At 44.9% G+C, this 21,933-nt stretch overlaps 1 protein-coding gene across 8 annotated transcripts in view; it reads left to right on the top strand.

Moving 5' to 3' along the window:
• The window catches only part of NTM (neurotrimin), a 970,307-nt gene that overhangs the window by 772,027 nt on the left and 176,347 nt on the right, over positions 1–21,933 (top strand). For all 8 annotated transcript variants that reach the window (XM_012449177.2, XM_021672581.2, XM_012449173.2 and 5 more), the window contains one exon: positions 7,026–7,258. In XM_012449177.2, the coding sequence (XP_012304600.1) occupies positions 7,026–7,258 (233 nt within the window). The remainder of the gene's footprint in view (positions 1–7,025; positions 7,259–21,933) is intronic.

Raw genomic sequence — 21,933 nt, forward strand, 5'->3', positions numbered from 1 at the left:
ATGCCCCACATTGCCCAGCAAAAGCCTCTACCTTTTGCTAGAGTTTAGAATTTAGAGTTCTTGACTGCATGTGTGTAACACAGAGTTATTGAATCAAGAAATGGCTTGTGGGAGCTATGACTTACAAATAAGATATGACCTATTGAGCGATCTCATTCTTGCTTCAGCGTTTAAGTTAGTATTGGGCTTTTGTCATGGGTACAAATCAAAGCGTTGTGCCATTCATGTCAACAAAAGTCATGGCCCACCAAACTCAACAGAGTTTGTTTTGAGATGATGCTACTGTATTTCACAGGGACAGGAAGGACAGATGGTAGGTGTGCTTATAGAGAAACTTTCTGGAGGTCCACAGAGCAAAGGCTTTTTGATTTATCCCCTGAGACATTAGACAAGTGGAGGGGGACTGCCTCCTTGAACGACTCGCAAAACACTAACTCGGCATTGGGGAGATGTGTGCATCTGTATTTGTGAGTGCAGGTTGGTGGGGATATACAGTGTAATTATCCTCACAAACTGGGCCTTTATTGGATGCAGGCCTCATAGTCTTTTATCTCTCAAGAGTTTGTAAAAGATGGAAGATTTTAATCAAATAATTAATCAGTGGAAGGATATTTGTGGTGTGCTTACTTTGTACTCTACACAATGTTCTGTAGAGACACAAGTGAAAATGAGACATGATCCTTGCTTTTCAAGAACTTACAATCAAGTCAGCAATGTTACATACCTAAGATGAGAAAGCCGTACATGTAATAGACTGTAGAACAGGTTTATTTGAGTTTTTACAATAAACAAAGCAATGTGTTTATGTGCGTGTTTCCCATTTAATCATCTCATTAACTCCATGCAAGAAGAGAGGTTATTTCTACTGAGATGACTTAAATGAAACCCAGTGGAGTGAGATAACCTCTCTGAGTCCTGAGGGGCATCAGGAACAGAGCTGGGACATTCGCTGTCGCAGTCAGACTTTAGAGCCTGTTCTCTTCGCTCTCTGTGACCCTTTCTCTTGACGACGGCTTCCTGCTAGCCGTGTGAGACTCACGGTGCAGTGTGTGCGCTGCTGATTTTGGTTTTGTTTCTTTTTGCCTCCCCGTAATCCTTTCACCTGTATCATAAGTGTGCTGTCTGCTTCCACCTAGGCATGATTAGCCCTCTTATTATTTTCATAGCTAGGAAAGATTCCATGGCATGCCTCTGTTTTCTTATGTAATGCAAAATTGGTGACGTTGGGAGATGTAAGACCAGTGTGCAATGAGTCTAAGTCTAGTATCCTTGTCTCTGTATGACCCAAATCAGTTTTGTAAACTTCCACACAACTTTAGAGTCTAAGAGAAATCCAGTAGGGTCAACACTGGCAGCCTGACTAGTGAAGCTTTCTCTTACAATAAAGGAGTAAGGTGCTAGCTGATAACTGAATTTTCAGCGTATTCGTGGTGAAGTATCCTGTTTTGTTAATTTCTTGGTTTCCCCCAGAGAACACTTTCTCACAGGAGCGGATGTGGAAGATGCACATTCCAACCCTGTGGCAGCGTGTGTGGGTATTTCTGAGCCATTTGTGTGGTGATGTTCCCCTGTGGTGCTTGAGGGGAGGCGCGGGGCACAAGCTGAATGCTCAGAGGAGCCAAACTTAGGGGCAGCTGGAGCATTTCTGTAGGATAAGAGGCAATTGTGACCAGGTGCTGCAAAGGCCGGAAGCACTTATTTTGCTGTAGTTTCAAGCATTGCCTGAGATGTGCTGCCTTCCAGAAGCAGTTAAAGGGCCATTTGATAGAAGGAATGGTTGGACTGCACACTGTCTGGATTCATTATTGCCCTCAGATCTTCAGGCAGGTGTTTTTAAGAAAGGCTAAGCCTGGGGTTTTCTCTCTTTCTTCATTAATCATTCTCCTTATTTCGACACTGTCTTTGCTCATCTTTAGAAGGTTCCAAGCAGACACTCTTGCTTTATTTTTCTTCCGATCCCCAGGTTCGTTCTTTTCCTCTCTCTCTCTCTCTCTCTCTCTCTTTCTCTCCCCCACCTCCCCCCCCCACCCCTGTCTCTCTCTCAACTCTCATCCTAAATCCAAAAGTGGCTTCAGGACCTGAGTCCATAGTTTTATGATTCTATTTCTGCAGTGCACATCTTGGGCTTGCTAAATCATTTATTTTTGCGTTTCCTCTATGTATAAATGCAGCATATGTAATAAAACAACTATTCATCAAAAAGAGATTCAGGACACAGAGGGTTGCATTTTTAGAACGTTGGAACAATAGGTGCAGCTGCAGAAAATTACAGGTATGGCAGTGTTCTCTGCCATACTCTGAGCTCCCATGCATGGGTGAGCATGTGCACATGAGGCTGGATCCTTTTCTGGCTAAATACACCCTGAGTATTGACACAGGTGGGGTACCCTCAATAATCCCTGCTCAAGTAGAACAGGCCTATTCTCTAAAAAAAGACACTCATCCAAAAAAGGAACGTGGTGCAGGCAGACACACACAGACTAAGAAGGGGACTGTGGCACAGCACTGAAATGGAAAATAAAGGCCCTTTCCAGGCTTGCTTTCTCTTTGTCTGGATTCTGCCAGAATGCTGGGTGGGCTAGCCCATGGGCTGTTCACGGAGGCCACACACAGGAGGGGAGGGCCATGTGAGGGATGCTGATGGGAAAACCATTCACAGAGACACAGAAGGCTGATGGCCACTGCCAGAGGGCTGGGGTGTGGAGGCAACTGGAGGGCAAGCGTTGAAGCTGGAGGACAGCGGGGAGCTGGCATTGCAGGGCCCGGTCCAGAAGTCTCAGGGGTACAAAGCTTATTCCTCTGTTCTGCATATATGTGTCAGGACGGGCAGAGAGGATGCCATGGGTGGGAGGGTGGTAAATCTGGAGGTTATGGACAAAAGGGGAGAGACTCTGCAGGTCTGGTCTGGAAATGTCCCGCCTTACCCGATTGCCCATCTTCTGCCTCTTGCTGTCCTACATTGTACTGATTTGTGACTATTCCCCAACACCTGACAAGCGGCCATCTCCAGCTCAACTCGCCTGGATGAGTCAGGGACAGTGGAGTTTGAAACCTTACTCACTCTGACTTAATCACCAAAGTTAAACACCTTCCTGAGGCAGGTGAGATACCATAACGTGTTTCGGGAGCAGTTTTGTAGAAGGACTATGTCAAGGGCTGTCTCTGAAAAGAGAGAACGCGTCGTCTGAATTTTCCACCTCCAGAGCCTTCTCTTTGCCTGGAAGAGCAATTACGCTCATTTTCACTTTTCTTTTTTTAACCTAGGAGCGATGTGTCCTCTGCATTGTTGTGGAGACTGGATAAATGAGACAGATAGATGGGGGCAGGTGTGAGTAGGTGACAGAGTTGGCCGCCGAGGTACCTTTGTGATCCATCTCTGCGGAAGCCGGCATTCGTTCCATGGGGATTCAGCAAGACTGATACCCAGCAGTGACAGTTTGGACATCTAAACATGACCTTGGATGTGCTCAGAACCGCTGCTGGAACTGTGCCAACTTCTCAGAGTAGTATATTACAGGGCCCGCAGAACCATGCTGGAAATTGGCTGCGCTCAGAGCGATGGTGCATCTGCAGGCGAACCTCTCTGGCCCTGTAGTGCAGTGCAGCGTTGGGGGACAGCTTCCGTTTCTGTCAATTTTCAATAATAAGATGCTCACGAAGAAGCTCAGGACAGTCCTCTCGTATTCATCGGGAGGTGGTGAGATGCCCTCGTTGTGGGCATCAAAAATAATTATTCAAGCCGTTTAGTGTTTGTCAGTCAGCATTTCCTGCTCCGTGGCCACTCATCTGGTACTTGTCAGATTTCAGCTCCTGGGGGAGAAAATAAAGGACTCTGCTTCTGGTTTCTCAGAACACATGGGTTACAGGAAAGTTCTCTCCTGTAAAATTTTGGAAAACTGTTTTGTACCAGGGTCCTTCCCTAGTGCCTATTCAGTCTGCAGCTCTCGTTTTGCCAGGAAATACATGTTTAAGTTAGAAGTTCTCAGGGAACTCTCCAGACCAGCCTCAACAGCACTTGGAATTATGTCAGAATGCAGTCTCCCACACCCTGCCAGGCCTACTGAATCAGAAACCCTTGGAGTAAGGTCCCAGTATTCTTTTTTTTGTTAGGTCTTCCAGGTGATTCTGATGCGTGGTGAATTTGAGAAGAACTGATTTCGATGTTCTTTTGGGAGGTCCTAGAAGAACACTAAATTTGGAAAACAACAAAACAAAAACTGGCATGTATCCTGGTTCTGCAGTTTAATATCAGCATGGTCTTAGTCAATATGGCTAATGCTTTTTAGCCTCGGCTAATTTTGTCTGTAAATTGGCAATAAGAGAACCCAACCAAGTTTGTGAGATGATAAAATAGTGCATATAGTGGGCCCATGTAGTCAATTAACATTGACCGTGAATGTGAATTTATCCAGTTCCCTCTTTGGACCCAAGTGAAGGTCAGCGCAGTAGCCACCCTTCAGGTCGTTAATACAAACGATCCTAGATGCATTACTAGCAAAGCAAGCTGCAAAGTGTGTTTTTGTTCTTGAGACATTTCAAACCTATGTCGTTCCAAATTCGTGTTTTAGACAAGGCAGTACCAGATGACAGTCATGGGGTCTCCAAGGAGTGTAAGGGAAGGTACAGGGTCAGTGCACCTGCCATCAACTGCATTTTTCTTCTTCTTGTTCACCCTCAGAGTCCATTGTCATCAAAGTCACAAGAAAGGCTTGGAGTATACTCCTGACCAGTTCAAACATCATGTGCATTCAAGCTACCTGGACATCTTATTAAAATGCAGATTCAAATTTGTTATCTCAGATGAGACCTGAGATTCTGCGTTTCTAATGAACTCCCACCCAAGTGATGCTGATGTTGCTGGTTTGCTAACCACGCTTTTGTGCAGTGCGGTGCTCGCTCAGTGCTTCTCAAACCCTCATGTGCATAAAACGCATGTCTAGTAATAAACTTCTAGTTGTGACTCAAGGAATGACCTGAGGCCATCAGCACTGGCATCACCTGAGAGCCTACTAAAAATGCAGAATCCCAGGCCCTACCTCAGACCTACTGAATCAGCATTTGCATTTCAGCGAAATCCCCAGGGGGCTCCTGTACACAGTAAAGCTTGAGAAACATGCAGAGCTGGCTTCACAACTTTGTTGATTTGCATAGAAACCTGTACTTGGTTTTAATGCTCTGTTCTCACCTTATTCATTCTTGAACAAAATATTCTGTGTTTTTATTTTGCACTGGGCCCCACAACTTATGTCATTTGTGGGGCCCATATTAGCTCCTTATTAGTGGTTTTGAAACATTAGTGTGTGTTTGACCCAACTGAGATGTTGTTATAAATTCTCAAATATTCTGAATCAGTAGGATGGGGTGAGACTCAGAATCTGTAATAAACCTCTCCTGTGATTCTAATGTAAGTAGTCCATGTCTACTTTGAGAGATAGTCCTCTCAACTTCCCCAAGTTAGGTCTTCACTCATTTCCATGCTGTGTCAGAATGGTGCCAGAGAGAGCCTGCATCTCATCTGCATTGCCAGAAAATGAAATAAGCTCCAAAAAACTTGTTGGACACCTGTGCCAAGATGTTTCTTGTAGGGCAGTTTTTCCCACAAGAGCTCTCAGCAAACTATCCATCTGCACCGAAGTAGTTCTGCCATAATGGTGAGACATTTACATAAGCAAAGCAGAAAGGATGTATGGTACAGCATGTCTCATCGGGACAAGGGCCTCCTGAAGAAGCAGGTGTGTGCAATAGCGATTGGTAGAATTTCTATGGCCACAAACCATTTTGAGAATCCAATAGAAGCAATCACCCATCCCCGATGAAAAATTCACCTTTGCACATTATGAGGCTCACACAGGACCAGGGATTAGAAGACTTGGCTGAGAGATCTGACTTCTGTACTTTTAGCTCTCATTCCCTGGACAAGTCACCAGACTGTTCAGAACTTTAGAGTCCTGATCTTTAAAGCAAAGAATGAGTACCAGTGTCAACCTCACAAATTTGTTGCAAAAAATCAAATGAGACATTGAGCTGTAAAAGTGCTTTGTACACTGCAAAATAATGTATACATTTGAGGCATCGTTATACATACTATGCTACATTGTTTTTTCCAGCGTTATAGTCAGGACGAGGGCACTGTGCTTGTGAATTTAGCCTAAGGCCATGGAACAGACTTGCCGTAGCGAGAGAGGGAAATGAATACAAGCAGAAAGACATGATGAGGACTTCTAGGGTGGCTAGGAAATTTAAAAGTGTAGAAAAGACAAGGGAGCTTCCACAATTCAAGGACTCCAGATGCAAAAATAAAAGAAAGAAAATCTATTTTTATATGTGCAGACAGTTTCGAGATTTTGGAAAGTGGCTTTAGTCTAGTAGTAACCGAACATTTCTGCCCCTGGGTATAATGAAGATGAATAGCAATAGTGGTGGTCTGTGTTTAGTTTTGACTGCAGAAGTCTTCTGTGGGAATTTGCTATTCTGAGATGACAGGAATGATGTTTAGTAGTTAAAAGCTGGGCCTCTGATCTAACACGTATTTATTGTGTGACTTGGAGAACTAGTTTCGTTTCGTTTCGTTTCTCTGCTCTTCAAGACCTTTTTCAGTAAAAGATTCTTCATAGGGTTGTTGTAAGTACTGAATGACTTAGTGCACCCAAAACACCTAGACATAAATGTGAGGGATTATCATCACTCACATCATGGAAATCCTTGAGCAAAGGGAGAGCTGGTAGTATTCGAAGTATCCAGCCATCCTGGGCATGCAAGATGCCTCCAGGTTATAACTGAGATCGTATTTGAAGTGGTTCTGTGCTCAAGTGGTTTGAGAAGCATTGAGCAGTGTTCTGAGACTATAACCCACAAGGCCTTTGCTGTGTTCCAGAAGTCTACCCCTGACAAATCCAAGGAAATGTATATATTGGGGGAAGGGAGAAAGACAAGATATTCCAGACTTGCCATGAGGAACCCCCCCGCCCCCGATGGCTGCTGGTGTCTCTCAGTCCTTTGACATACCTGTCTGGTCTTCCCTTCAGGTGCACTATTGACAACCGGGTCACCCGGGTGGCCTGGCTAAACCGCAGCACCATCCTCTATGCTGGGAATGACAAGTGGTGCCTGGATCCTCGCGTGGTCCTCCTGAGCAACACCCAAACGCAGTACAGCATCGAGATCCAGAATGTGGATGTATATGACGAGGGCCCATACACCTGCTCGGTGCAGACAGACAACCACCCAAAGACCTCTAGGGTCCACCTCATTGTGCAAGGTAGGTGGGCGTGGCTTGGTGGAGAGGTCTGGATGGCTAGCCGGGAAAGCCTTCGGGTAAGGGTTTTTTCTCTGATCCTCAACAGAGATGAGTTCCCCTTGTTCTATGCATCTAGGGTCCAGGACACATTTCTGGTTGTCATCTTGCAGTTAGAAGCTCAATTTTCCAGTCATTTTCATTGAGTAGAACTAAGAATTTTTCGTTTTTGTTCCAATACTGTATTTTCTCTGAAAATTATCTCTTAATTATTGCTTTTCTTGGCTTTTTCTCCTCTAAGTTTTAGTTTTTGTTGTTTTTAGATTTCATCCAATTTCAAGATTGTGTTATGTTTGAAACCAGAATTTCAATGCACTTTTGGAACTACGGGTATGCCATGCCCGCCTCCAGCCTTGAAAGAAAGCAGAGCCAACCAGGATGCACGGGCACTGCCCTCAGCTGCATCCTTCACAAGGGCCTGCTTGTTTCTAGCTCCCTGAACCTCCTCTCATCTCCCAGCCAGGGATTTTGGATGTCATTTCTCCCCTGTAGTACCGGTGTCTGACTCCCCTATTTTGATTCCATCCCAACTCTGCCGGCCTTTTTCTGCTCCCAGGCTCCTGGCTTCTGAGGCTTTGTGTGTTTGCGTGTGTGTGTGTGTGTGTGTGTGTGTGTGTGTGTGTACGTGTGTTGGTTCTGCTCTCTAGACCCTGGGAATGGAGCTCATGGAGCTCCCTTCTTCCCACAAGGCAGAACGAGTCCTGGGCATTCACACAACACTTAACCTGGTGGAAGGATTCCTAGTTAGTGAGCAAGAGCTGGCATCACACTTGGTCGCTTTCTGGCTGTGAGACCTTAATCAAGTTGTGACCACGTCTCAGGGTTCTCTTTCTGTAAAGCGGGTCAATGTGAGGACTGAATTGTACATGTATTGACATAGAAAACACTTAGAAGGTCTGGCACATACAAGTGCCATTTCAGTATTAGCTGTTGAGTTTTCTTTTCTTTTCTTTTTTAGTACTCTTACAATTTTTAAGCTTTATGAACATCTTCTACGGTGGGCCAAATATCTTATTTTGTGATGTCAACAGCGTAGCCCCTGAGCAGTGGTGTGCCAGCTCCCGTGCTGGAGCCATTTCCCAGCCTGATCCCAGGCCCCTTCAGCCAGGGACACACAGCTCCAGGGCGACAAACTCCTCTCCTAGGGGCTCCTTCCACTGGCCCCCTTGTTGGTGTGTTCAAGAAAAGCGTAAATAGCTATGGGATGATTGGTTAGAGACAGAATAGGAAGGAAGGCAGCTTGAGAAAGAAAGAACTGAAGTGAGCTGGAAGAAGGAAGGGGCGGCCGGCTTTTGAGACAGCAGGAGAAGGAGGAGCCGGGGTTGCGATCAGCACTGTCGAGTAAGGCAGGGTCAGCAGGACTGAGAAGAGGACACCCGAGGACATGCTGATGCTGGACCTGGCTCTGGCCAGAGCTTATACCAGGGGACACTGGAATCCCTCACGCCGTGGCCCAAGTTTGGTCATGCCAAGTTTTTATTATATTTTGTTTACTCTTTCTTCCCCAAAGGAAATTACAATGGCTCTTTAAAAATTGATTCTATAAATGAATACCTTTGAACTGATGCGTGCAAACAGCATTTTTAAGGAAAATAGAATTGCATAGAAGGTGTCAGAGTATATTACAAAGTGGGTAGGTGCTGCCACGTGAGGTTTTTCTTTCAGTTTGTGTACATTTTTTAATGTAAAATACATTTTGTATCGCGGATAAGGAGACCGAAAATGCTTGTGAATCTCCACTCTGTGGGGGGCCGGAGAATGCCCCAGTGCCACCATCTGCACAGTCTACCAGGTGGTGCTTTGGAAGCCACTGCTCAGCTCCCCTCCTGCCCTGCCCCGACCCCTGCACACTTACTGTTGAGAAAAGAATACCGAGCGTTGATAGTGAGAGACTCAGAAGTAGGAGCTATCCTATGATAGCTCCTACATTTGCTTTAGGAAGCAGGGCCTTATGGAACTGGAAAATGGAAGGAATTGTGAAAATGCTAAAGCCTCCTTGAAAACAAGGATCAGATTTTTGTCATTTTCTTTGTTCAGCCACCCCCACTCACACACCCCCACACACCCCTGCCCTGAACACCTGGCAGAATGCCTTATACAAAGTGAACATTTAATAAATGCTTATTGAAGCAAATGGCTAGAATTAGAGCCAGGCGGTTTTCTTTGGGCTCCAAGAGAGAGGACTGGGTGTTTGTAGGGGTGAGATGAGGGGAGGGGGTGGGAGGATGGAGTCTACATCAATCTTCACTCACGTCCAAGCTAATGGAAAATGTCTAATCCCCAGCTAGGCGTTTACATCTGTGACTTGGCTAGGTGCCCTCTTCCCATGACACACCACCTCAAGTATTGGAATCTCATCTTGGGCTAATTTTCGAATGCTGATGGGTGTATTGATCTGGAAACAAGCTGGGTTAAAAAAGGCATTGGTCTTGTACACAGACTCGGCCCAAGCTAATCCGCTGTCGATATGCCTGGACTGAGTATTATCGACACGTTAATGAATAGAGGACCATAGTTTTTTCAGAGCCAAACTGACCCCCTCTTCAAAGCAATCAGACAAACTAAATAGAGTCAGACTCCTGTGTTTCTATATTGGAAAGAGGATGCACCACCATCCTGAATTACAAAAAAAAAAAAAAAAAGAAATAAAAAAGAAATATATTTATCTTTGGATCGTTTATTATACTGAACATAAACCCTAATTCCCCTAGCAGAAGCTGACTGTCTGGATTTGAAGTTGCTATTCAGCCCTGAGCGCAATGCTTCTGGAATAAAAGTTGGGCATATTAGGTTTTCAAAATGGTATTATGATCATTTAAAAAAAGAAATAAAAACAGCAGCAACAAAAAGGAACTAAATTCATATTCTGCCCATGAGTTATGTGTATTTATGTATATGTAGTCAGCTTCATATATAAATAAACCTACACAGAAGGAAGGTAATGACATTTCCCAGCATTGTGCAAGCTGCTTCAGGTCTGGGGTTATGTCTTTCCCCTTACTGACAAATATCACATCTACCCCCTAGTTCTCTGTACTGGATTTTCTGCCTCTGTGGTTCTGATCTGATATGGTTAGTTCTTGCAGACAGCCATGATGCGAAGGTCACCACATGGGGCAAGTCTCTGGGGCAAGCTAGGAGCAAGGGCCATCCTTGGGGAGGAGGGTGACCCTGGAGCCAGTGTGAGAGGGAGATGGAGGGGAAGGCAGCAGAAAGGGGGAGACAAGAGAACTGAGCTAAGTAGCTACCTGCCACATGGCTGTTTAAAATTAAATTTAAATTAGCTACAACCAAACAACATTTAAAATTTACTTCTTCAGTCACACTAGCTACACTGAAATGCTTCCATAGTTATGTAGGACTGGGGTTCCCTTGTATTAGTTCATTTTGCATCACTATAAAGGAATGCCTGAGCCTGGTAATTCACAAAAAAAGAGGTTTATTTGGCTCATGGTTGTGCAGGCTGTACAGGAAGCATGGCACCAGCATTTGCTTCTGGAGAGGGCCTCAGACTGCTTCTAGTCATGGCATGGGGTGAAGTGGACCCAGGATGCACGGAGATTGCATGGTGAGAGGAAAAGCCAGAGACAGCAGGGACGGTGCCAGGCTCTGTTTAACCACCAGCTTTTGAGGAAGCTAATAGAGCAACAACTCACCTGCTGAACCCCCTGCATTTATCTCTTTATGCTCCATCCCCATGGCCAAACGTCTCCCATTAGGCCCCCACCTCCAATATTGGAATCAACTTTCAACATGAGGTCTATGGGAACAAACACCCAAACTACTGCACTCCTGCACTGAACAGTGCAGAGAGAGAACACTTATGTGAACTTCCACTGTAAAAGCTCTGTTGGGTAATGCTATAAAGGGTTGTTATGTGGATCGGCAGGAGTTAAAGCTAGAATGGTTTTTCATGACGTGAAGGGCCAAGTATATCGTGGAAAGGAGAGTGAAATTTTGGAAAGAAGATGGAAATTGCAAAAAGATGGTGCTCTTTTAAAAACGAGAGAATTGTTGAAAAAGATGGAGTAATGGAGTTCCTAGGTAACCTTAGGCAGAGAAAAGACTCTGGAGTCCAAAGACGTACCTGAAGGAGACTAGGCAGAGTTCAGGGGTTGGTTAAGTGTGAGCATGGAGGTGATAACTCCCCCAGGACACTGAGATTTCTACCTGTGAGCTCTGGGAGAGACGAACACTAACCTATCTACAGATCACATGGCAAAGCTGATTCATCAGCAGAGGGGAATGAGTTCAGATACCTGGACGTTTTGATTTTGAGATGCCTTGAATACTCCCTTCAAAATGTGAAATGTAAGAAATACCACCCATGGATTTGCATGTCCAGAACATAATCTTTTTGTCCAGAGTGAGGGAGATTCATCTAAAATTTATTAACATTTAGGTCTAATGATTCCTATCTCTTTGACCTTAGGGTTTTCTGCTTAATAATGTAATTAATAAGTGCCTGTGTCTGGAGTCTAGCTCAATATTTTATTCCTTTCACTCTCTTAATCCTGCTACCAAACTGAGCATCTTGCACATCTGAAAAAGCCCTACTTCTGTCTCTATTGTTCCCGTGAACAGGTTACATCTTGGAAAACAGGGTGGATCAAACACTCAGTGGGAAGGAATTGTTTGCCAAATTAAGGACAGCTTGAGAAGGCATCTAAAAGGCCCCGTCTGTGTTTCTAGGAACCCATGAATGGTGGTACAGCAAAAGTGTGCTAGTTGTCCATAGAATGTTAAGAAAGGCCCTCCTTATTCAAGCGTGGAAAACCGACTTTTCAGTTTTGACTGGTGAACCTGCAGGACTTCAGTCTCACTTAGAGACACATTGGGATGACAGAGAACAGTAGAATACAGTGCTTATAAAAACAGGGATATTCATGCAATAATTTTTTTTTAGAAAAAGCTTTTAGCCTCTTTATCTGTTTTCCAGGCCCTGTCTAAGTTTCTCTTTTGTCACTGGAGTCTCTAATCAGCCCCTCCCTTTTGTTTGGTAAAATGAGCTTTTCTATTTCTTGCTGGGCAGAATTAATCTGAAAATCCCTGCTATTGTTTGATAGTTAATTACCTGCCTTTGGAGTCAAACAGCTCTGAAGCTCAGGTAAAGAAGGGAAACACAAATGTCTATGGAATAGGGCAGGAATGAGGGAGAGAAGCCAGGGCATCTGTTCACTTCAGGTGTTCACGTAATTCCAGGGAGAAGGGGACTACACTAGGGAGACACCCAGCCCAGGCAGTGACTTGCAAATAATGGATATATGGCCACATCAGCCCCTCATTTACCTTTGATTGTCTCCCTGCTTCTGACTCTCTCTCTCTTACCCACCTGATATATACAACCACGTTTCTTTCCAATCCCGAATAATTAGTTGACCTTGTCAAGCAAAGCAAAGCTCGTTATTATGATTCAGAGAAGAGGAACAATAACTTTTAATTTCTGGATACCTACACCCCAGCGACCCCTCCCCACTCTGAATCTGAACTGAAGGAAATCTGTAACACAAAATATCAAAGGAAATAATGTGACCTAATCCTTACTTTGAAAGCAAAGCTTTCTGTCTTTCCAGACATGTCACCCAGAAAGCACCATGCCCTTTTGGCAGGGCAAGGCTCCCGGAGAGCTCTGCACATCTTTGCACCAACACTTTCCATCCAAGCTGAGTCCATGGGAGAGGAAAACATCATGATCCAATTCTAAATAGACTGATGTCACCTTCTGAGAACATCTGTGTTCTCCAGATGTCAGTAGCCCCGTGTGACAGTCAGTGGGGCATACTTATCATTCCAGACTGCTTTCAAATGACCTCTCTTTTTTGTGTCCCATTCAAGAAATAGATGAAAATGTATATTTGGTCTGGTCATAAGACTGTGCATCTAAATTTGATAGAAATTTGAAAAAGTCAGGAAATTAAATTCCACTACAAAATTGGAGCTCTCCTCAAAGCACCCTGGAGAATGACAAGGAAGTAGGGCATTTTACCTGAAATTGATGTACAATATCTAGACAGCATGCAGATGAGGCAACTCTGTTCTACCTGGTGAGTTTTAAAATTTCTTGAAGCACTTACTGACAACAGAAGGACAAAAATTGACAGAAAGACTAGACCAATGTTAACATTTCAGTAAACCCATCCCAAGCATCATCTGTCTGCTAAGCCAAGTAGGGCAAAATGTAAAGACTAAAGTAATCTCAGCAAAATGCCAGAGCAAAAGTCATGTTTGTTTAATAATGGCATTTTCCTTTCCTTTTGGTATGGCTAGGAAGGGGTCCTTGTGTTCTCTACGGAGTCTGGAACACTTGGCATCTTTTGCAGAAGAGTAGATCATAATAGGGCCCTCTGTTCTAGTCTAGCACACCCACTCATAGAGAATGGAGCAGAAAGTTTAGATGACCCTTATTGCTTTACAGCAAGCACTTACAGAAATCAGGCAACATCTCTCCAGGTAAGCAGTTAGGGCTCCCATGGGAACATCTGTAAGCTGCCACTGAGTTCTTACCCCTTAGGTGCTTTTCCCCAGGGAGTCTGGGCTGCCTCTGAGTGGCTGCGGATTCTAACACCATAGGATTGAGAAATGTGTCTTGGATTTCTTCTGGATCTTGATTCTTTCTGCAGCTTCCAAGTGAGAAATGTCATTTATTTTTGGGAAAGGACAAACATCAGATCCTGAATAATCAGCTTTTTCAAGATATATCCCTTTAGACTCCCATTCCCATAGCAGAGTGCTGATTTATTCAAGCTGCACTTGAAGAAAATCTTCTTAATTAAGGGTTGGATGAGGTCTCTTTATGGTCTCATGACCCGCCACTACAGATCTGTCCTCATTACCGTATTCCTAACAGTTTCAGAAGGTCACCCCAGCAGAGTGTGTATACAGCAATATTAAGAGAAGCCTCACTGAGTTGGAGGCCATGACTGTTATGAGAAGGTTCTTAGATACTCAAAAGACCCAAAGATTCTGGTCATTCTTTTCTTCTTAATACAGTTTAACTGTGTAGCTTCTGAGGGCCTGGGGAGTAGTTGATGAGGAAGGTTTCCATCCATCTCTTGTCAGATTGAAGACAGTCTGCTGACTCTGTTGAATTCCATTTAATGGTATTTTGAAGCTAGGTTTTGGGGACACAAAGATTCAGACAGAGCTCCTGCCCTGTCCGGCAGAGGAGACCACTATACTAACAAATATCTGTCTCATATGGTAACAGGGATTCGGATGTGTGAGTGTATAAATGCTATGAATACATTGAAATAGAGTAATTGAATTTACCTGTAGGATTGGACAAAACTACAAAGTTACATTTTATGAGTGTCTTCAATGGGAGTAGAGTGTCTTTAGAGGACCTGAGAGGAAGTGGCGTCCCAAACAAGAGCAATCATGTGGACAAAGCTTGGAAGGCTGAACGCAATGGTGTGTTGGAACAGTGAGGACGCTAATGTGGTCACAGGGCAGAGTTCCTGGGGTGAGATCATTCAATATATGGCCAGAAACGCAGGCTGCATCTCAGTTTCAGGTGAAACCAGACAGGCTTCCAACAGGCTTGTTTTTTCTTGTTGTCCTGCTAGAATGCTACTTCTCTTTCTCAAGGAAGTGCGCATTAGATTGTTCTGACAATGGTAATCAAAAGATATCAGTGGAAAAGAACATAACAAACACTTGGGTCAATAAACCTTGGGTGGAAAGAAGATATACTGGAAGGAAAGAACACATCCAGTCCCAACTGATTCTATGCCCCTTGCACGGTTAAGACACAAAGGGGAAAGATAGCCAAAGACTTTTCCACCAAAGAGTCAATTGTCAAAAGCAGTAAATGTATGTCTTACATTTGAATTTGTAATAATGATTCTTCTTCCATAGTAGAGTTAAGGTGCATCTCTTTATGTCCTAGCAAACAGAGTGTGTGGTACTGGGTTTTGTGCTGTCATGGTGATGATCATGGCAGAGAGGGTGAGGATGCTACCAAGGATGAGTGACAGCCGCAGGAAACAATCCCCAACCCTCAGGTCCTCAGCAGCCTCCTACCTGAGAGTCCACATGCAAATGAGAAGACGCCCTGTTTCTGATGTCTCCAGGCTAATTTAGTCTTTGAGGTGTCACCACTTGGAGGATATGTTGAGACATATTCCTGTTGAACGTCGCCTGTGGTAAATAAATGTCTAATGTTGGTATGAAATCTAATTGGCTTCCGCTAGAGCTTGGCTCAGCAGAGGAATTCACTCCTGGAGTTTTTGGAGCACCACACTTTGCTTTTGAGAGATCTTCATTTCATGTTATTTGAGAAAGAATTTATTGATGCAAAATCAGGGCAGTTTAATTTGGTGGCATGTTTTCTTTATGTCTCAATTATATATTCATGTCTTTGTGGTAAACTCAGCTGGTGGGGGGATTAAGAATTCAAAATAGAGGATTTTCACTTGGCAAGTAGTGCTTTCTACTGTGATTAATTGGGAGTCTGCACAATGAACCCGGTGTTGGCTCCGTTGGGGATTTAATAGCTTAGCAGAAAGAAGTAAATTTCAGGATTTAAGAGTTTTGGGTTACAGTCTGAATTTTGATAATTACCTGGAAAAAGGATCTCCTTATTTTAGTTATTCCAGATTAGATATTCCCAATTAGATACCTTTTATAGAAGTGGTTTTGTGTCCCCTAATCTGATTTGCAGAAAGGTGCCAAGTAGGTGCAGGGAAGCAGAAGGGCACCCCTCATTGTTGAGAACATTTAGCAGCCCTAAAGAGGAGGTGACTGCTCAGCAGCGCCCCTCATTGTTGGGATCATCTACCAGCCCTAAAGGCTTCTAGGTGCTTACATCCATTTGTCTTTTTCCTGCTTCTTTATATGGACCAAGTTCTCTAGACAGGAATGCACACATGTCCTGCTGCTGATGTGGGGCCCTGTTCTCAGGAACCTATCTGGATTGCATCCTGTTTCCCCATCCTCAGCCCCTTCCATGGAGCTCTATTGTTCCTGGCTTTCCAGGCTTCTGACCTGGTGCTGTTCCTCTGCTCTCTTGCCACCATCTCCCATGTTCTCACAATTCTGTTTGGGCATGTTTTATGGTATTCTTATTGTCCTAAAACCTGGACTTCACAGAGGGCACACGTGTGCTAGCACTGTTCCTCATTCTGAGGACTAGGCTGACCAAGCCATTTCTTCCTACTCTGAGAAAAATGAAAAATTTTGATTTTTTTTCCCCCCTTTCACACATAAACTACCATGTGTCCAGTCCTGAAATAGAAGTTGGAATGGATACGAAGATGGATGAAATGGGTCTCTACATAGGGGACATGCAAAGAGGGTAGGGTGCAGGTAGGGTGTGGAAGGGCAGTAGCTCTCACAGATGCCAGAGAGTCCCCAGGCTGAGAATGATGCCTGCAAGCTTGGGAGCCAGGCTTTGCTGTCCTAGAAGGCCAGGAAAATGGAAAGATCTTTGAAATTGAGTAGCGTGGCATTTCGGCTCCCAACTGTTAGAATAAAGATAGCGATTCTGCCGCACCCACTCTGCTCCCCTTACCCCTCATTTCTGCACTTGCAGCCTGAGTGATCTTTTCAAACCCAAATCTAGTGGTTCCTCAAGGACTTTTCTTTAGCCCAAGAGAGCCAATTCTTTATGAGGGAATTGATAATCCTGGAGGCCAGACTCCAGGGGACTTCTGCTCCTCATTCATGCCACACTCTGCTTCATTATTTTCATTCTAGCGTATTTTATTTTTCCAGTCACAGGTCCTTTGAACATTTCCTTCCCTCTTCCTGGAATTCTCTTCTACTTTTCACTCAGTCAGTCTTATTTATCCTTCAGACTTTGACTCAAATGTGATTTCCATAGAGAACATTCCCAGACCACCACTGCCACTCCCACCTCTGCCAGGAGCTAGAGCCTTGCCCTTCTTTCTGGTTCTTGCCACGGTTAAAATTTGGCATTTGTCTGTGTGATTGGTTGATTATGTTGTTTTTTTCCCGCGGTCAGGGGCCTGTATGCTTGTACATTCTATCCCCAGTGCCTGGAATTTAATAGAGCTCAGGGACTGTTTGTTATATGATCGATCTATAAAGCTTCTTTTTTTATTATATTTTAATTATTAAGCAAAATGATTCACTGTTTTTTTTTTTTTTATTACTAGTTGTAGTAGGCTGAATAATGGCCAAACAAACATATCAGATTCTAAATCCCTGGAACCCAAAAATATACTTTGCATGGTAGAGTCCTTACAGGTGGGATTTGTTTAAAAATTTGAGATAGGAAAATTGCCCTGGGCCTTAAATGCAATCACATGCATCCTTATGAAAGGGAGGCAGAGGGAGATTTGATAGGAAAACACACAGAGGAGAAGGCAGTGTGAAGACAGGAGCAGAGGGGTGTGAAGATGCTGACCTTTAGGGATACAGTGATGTGGCCACAAGCCAAGGAATGCCCGCAGCCAGAGCGGAAGCTGGGAGCACCAAGGAGCAGATTTCCCTTGGGAGCCTGTGAGGGAATCACAGCCTTTCTGATACCCTGGTTTCAGCCTGGTGAGAGTGATTTTTGGACTTCTAGCTTCCAGAATCATCAAAGAATCAATTTCCCTTGTTCGTTAAGCAACTAAAGGTATGGAACTGTGTTAAGAAAAAGGAAGCAAATACAATGGCCTTCAATGTTATGAATCCTGAATGGCTGGAAACAGGAAAAACAAAAATTGGTATTTGAAATCTGCCTCAGATTTAGTGTTTGTCCCTGTGAGAGATGAAGTAACATTTATCTTTTCCATTATTTCTTTTTAAAAAGAATCTCTTTGGAGATGCACCCTTGTCATGTGAATGCGACGAGGCATCAGCTTCTTGTCCTTTGGGTTCCTACAGGAGCCGACGGAATCATCCACGTTTTACAACTAAGATGATACTTTTGATGTTGAAAATTTCTGTCCCAGGGGCCCTAGGCTATGGAACAGGGAGGGAAGGACACCTCTGCCAAATACGGTTTTAATGAGAGGAAACCATTGACGTTGCCCGGCATTAGGCTGTGAGATTTGGTTTGTGATTGTGGGACAAACGTTGAAGATTAAAATCGCGAAATGTCTTCTTGTTAACCTGGGAGAGGAGCCTCATATTTGGGTTTTATCTCCACTACGTGTCTCATAGGCATCTCAAACTCAAATATACAAAATAGCTCTCTTGAATTCTAGCCTTCTTTCACAGCCACCCTCTGACTCCAGCCCTAGCCCTGCTCCTCCCGGAGCCTTGCTGTCTGGTAAATGGTAACTCCGTTCTTCCAGTGGCTCATGTGAAAGTTGCAGTCCATCTTCACTGTTTTCCTTTTCCCCTACTCTTCCTCAGTCTTGAGCATGTCCTGCTACATGAGCTGAATTCAGAGGTTTATCCAGTCCTGCCTTTTTTGCCCTGTCCCAACCTGCTGTTACCTTTCTCTGGAGCGTTCCACAGCTTTCCACCTAACTGGTCTGCTTTTCTCACTCTTATCTCCTGTCTGTTCTCCATGCTCAGTGAAAGCATTTCTGTACAGGCTTCATTGTTCCGGATTTAGTTGCTTTCTGGCTCACCTAAGTCCTTAACATCCCTTCTGTGACCTAAAAGGTCTTCCTTGGTCTGGCCACCAGCCTCTCCCCGGCCTGCCCTCCTCATACACTCCCCTTTTCTTACCCTGTCTCCACTACTCCTTGATAGGTCTGTAATACACCAAGGTGGCGCCCTGGCTTCCAGACCTTAGAGCTCCCTCTGCTGGGGCCCCAGGCCAGGTATCCTTGGGGCTCTCCTTAGGTCTCTGCTCAAGGTCACCTTAGGGGAGAAGCCTTCTTCACCACCTGCATAAAATAGAGCTCCCAACCCCATATCATCACACCCCAGCGCCTTTCCTGCCTTGCTTTTTTCTTTATAAACTAAGTCACCTATTGGCATCATGGATATTTCTGAGCTGGAGAGTCGTAGCCTGTTTTACTCCCTCTAGAACATGTGTGACATGAGGGTGGGGCTTGGCCTGCCATGTTCACTTCTGTGTTCCAAGTGCCTAGAACAGGGTCTGGTGCACAGTGGGCATTCTGTAAGTATTTGTCAATTAAATAAATGAATGAAAACAAAGGCCTGCCATAAAGTGGAGTTGATCATTTTATCTCAGCATTTGCCCAGTCTCTTTGTTCAAGCATGAGCACATAAACTGCTGTTACTTCTGTGAAAATGTTTTGGTCCTTCTAGTCTCAGACCAGGTGACGTTCAGCCGAGTTTTGCAGGATGCGTTTTCTTAGCAAGATAAAGAATTGAACCAGACTGAAGGAACGACTCACATAGCAGGAAGGACTCCAAGAGACCAAAGATGGTTCACTCCAGGTGGTGGGCTGGACAGAAAACAGGGACGATGGGGATGCACCACAGATCTCTGCCACCCCCAGGGTGTGGATTTCACTGTGGAGGGGATGGGGAATTACAGGGAGGGTTGAACAGGGAAATTGAATGAGTTGTATTTCAGAAAGATCTCTGGCATCAGAATGAAGGATGGATTGAGGGGAGTTTTGCAGCAGGGAGACAGAAAGAATTCGAACAAGGCTGAGATTGTATTACCTTGTGTTCCTGACTGGGAGTCCCCCTCTCTCCTTAAGGGGCTGGACAAACAGGGCTTTAAGAGCAGCTGCTGATCCATGGCTGGAGGTTACACACACAGGAAGAGTAGAAGGGGTCCCATGGCCACATGCTCCCAGTTTTCCTGGATGATCCTATTCCTAAGAGACACGTTTATTCTCCATGTGTGTTTGCTAAGAGAGTAAGTCAATAAAATTTAAAGTTTACACCTTTGTAAAAGTTTCAAGTTTATACATTTACAAATAAGGGGAAAAAATACGCCAGATTTGTTTCTGTTTGGAATTCTGGGAATATGGCCTTTGGATTATGGACATGAAATCATGTCACTAACAGGAGATGAGGTTGTGTGAACAAAGGGTGAAGCTTGCAATAAGATAGGATAAGACAGGATAAAGAACCAAGAGAGCCTTTTAAATAGGAGAAGATATTTGAAAGCAGAAAGGAGAACAGGTTCAGAGGATACCAAAACCAGAGATATCACAGGATGTCAGACCACGCATTCCTGCTACCTGCCTGGGAATCTCTGGAGGAACCTTTTAGAAATAAAAAGAAGAATGGAGAGCATTCCACAGATCCACTGAACCTGAAGTGCCCAGGTGCAGGCATGGTGGGGGGCACTTTGTGGAGGTAGGATTGGGAATCACAGGCTTGCGCCCAGCGAGCTAAGTAAGGCCAGAGGCAGCCAAAGGTCAAATTGGGAACATGCCTTACATCAAATCCTAAACGAGGTTCATGCTGATTAGTAGGAACTGTGTCAAATAGGTGAGCAGGCGTGTTCTGGGTTTCTGATTACAGTGTGGCTTTCATCTCCCTGAGCTTGGTGCTGCACTGTTGTTCAAATGAAAAATGGGAAACAGACATGAAGGAGAGCTGCTCCCCTAAGTGGGTCAGCACAGGCTTATTCCACCTTCTCCCACCTTGTTTTTCTAAAGAGTTGTCTGGCTTGGGTCCCTCACTGATACTCCCTGAGACGCGGCAGCCAGTCCTTTGCCCACTCTGGGCAGGTCAGCATGCGGCCCATTTGGGACTGGCAGTAGAATAGTCAAGGAATTCTTTTAACCTTTTTCTGGGGCTCATATGGCAAATGAATTTTTCGTCCGGAAAAAGCTTCCTGTGATTGAGTCCTGGTAGCACAGGCGGTAGCTAATGCACCAGGAATTGTCCTCAAGGGACAGTCTTGGCTGCAGCAGTGCAGGAAGCTCACGGCCTGGTGGGGAAGGGCAGCTGAAGCAGGCCCTCACCCCTCTCCCACCAACACATGAATCGCCTGCCTCACCTTTCAGCCCAGGACCTGGTTGAAGAAAGATGCATATATAGCAATAATCTTTTCTTCCTTCCTTCACCCATCAAATATTCCTTGAACCTCTACTATAACCCAGGCATCATGCTACACTCAGGGCAGAACATGAATGCCCTACTTACCCCCAAAGAAATAATATGTGGGCAGGTGACTGGAGAAGTCAGTAGTTCCTTATAACGGGAGAGAGCTGGGATGAGTACCAGGGGCTGTGCCAGATCTCAGGGGAAGCCCCTATTCCTGAGAAGCCCATGGACTTTGGAAATGAGGCTTTGTCCAACTGAGAGCTGAGGAGGATTTGCTGCTTGGCGTCGAGAAGGTGAAACCTTATGGACAAAAATGATAAGTGTGGGGATGAGGTGCTGATGGGGGCCGGGTTCCTGTAGAGAAGGAAACGGCATCCCCTGTGGGCACTGAGAGAAGGAGGAGGGTGAGAGGAGAGACCCAAGAGGGGAGCCACAGCAGATGGCCCAGGGCCTGGAAAGCCCTGCCGGTGACATTGGGATATTTCTTAAGGGCAGAAGGGGCCAAAGTTAGGGGAGAGCAGACCCAATTCAGAAGAATTCCTGTTGGTTTTAGTTTTGAAAAGAGGGTACCTTGGAGCAATGCAGAGACCAAAGGACCCCCATCATTCACAGCTTTGTGGGATCCTCTCTTCCTCCCTGCCTGCCCAAGGCTGCCCAGGGATAAGCGGAGGTGAGGAGGAGCTGAGCTCCTGCTTTAATGCTATTTGTGCTCCTCCAGCGAGGCTTCAGTTGTGGACGGATTCTCCCCACTGGAGTGG

This window comes from Aotus nancymaae, unplaced genomic scaffold (genome assembly GCF_030222135.1).
Source record: "Aotus nancymaae isolate 86718 unplaced genomic scaffold, 86718_ANA_hifiasm-v0.15.2.pri h1tg000012l, whole genome shotgun sequence".
NCBI classification, from domain to species: Eukaryota; Metazoa; Chordata; class Mammalia; order Primates; family Aotidae; genus Aotus; species Aotus nancymaae.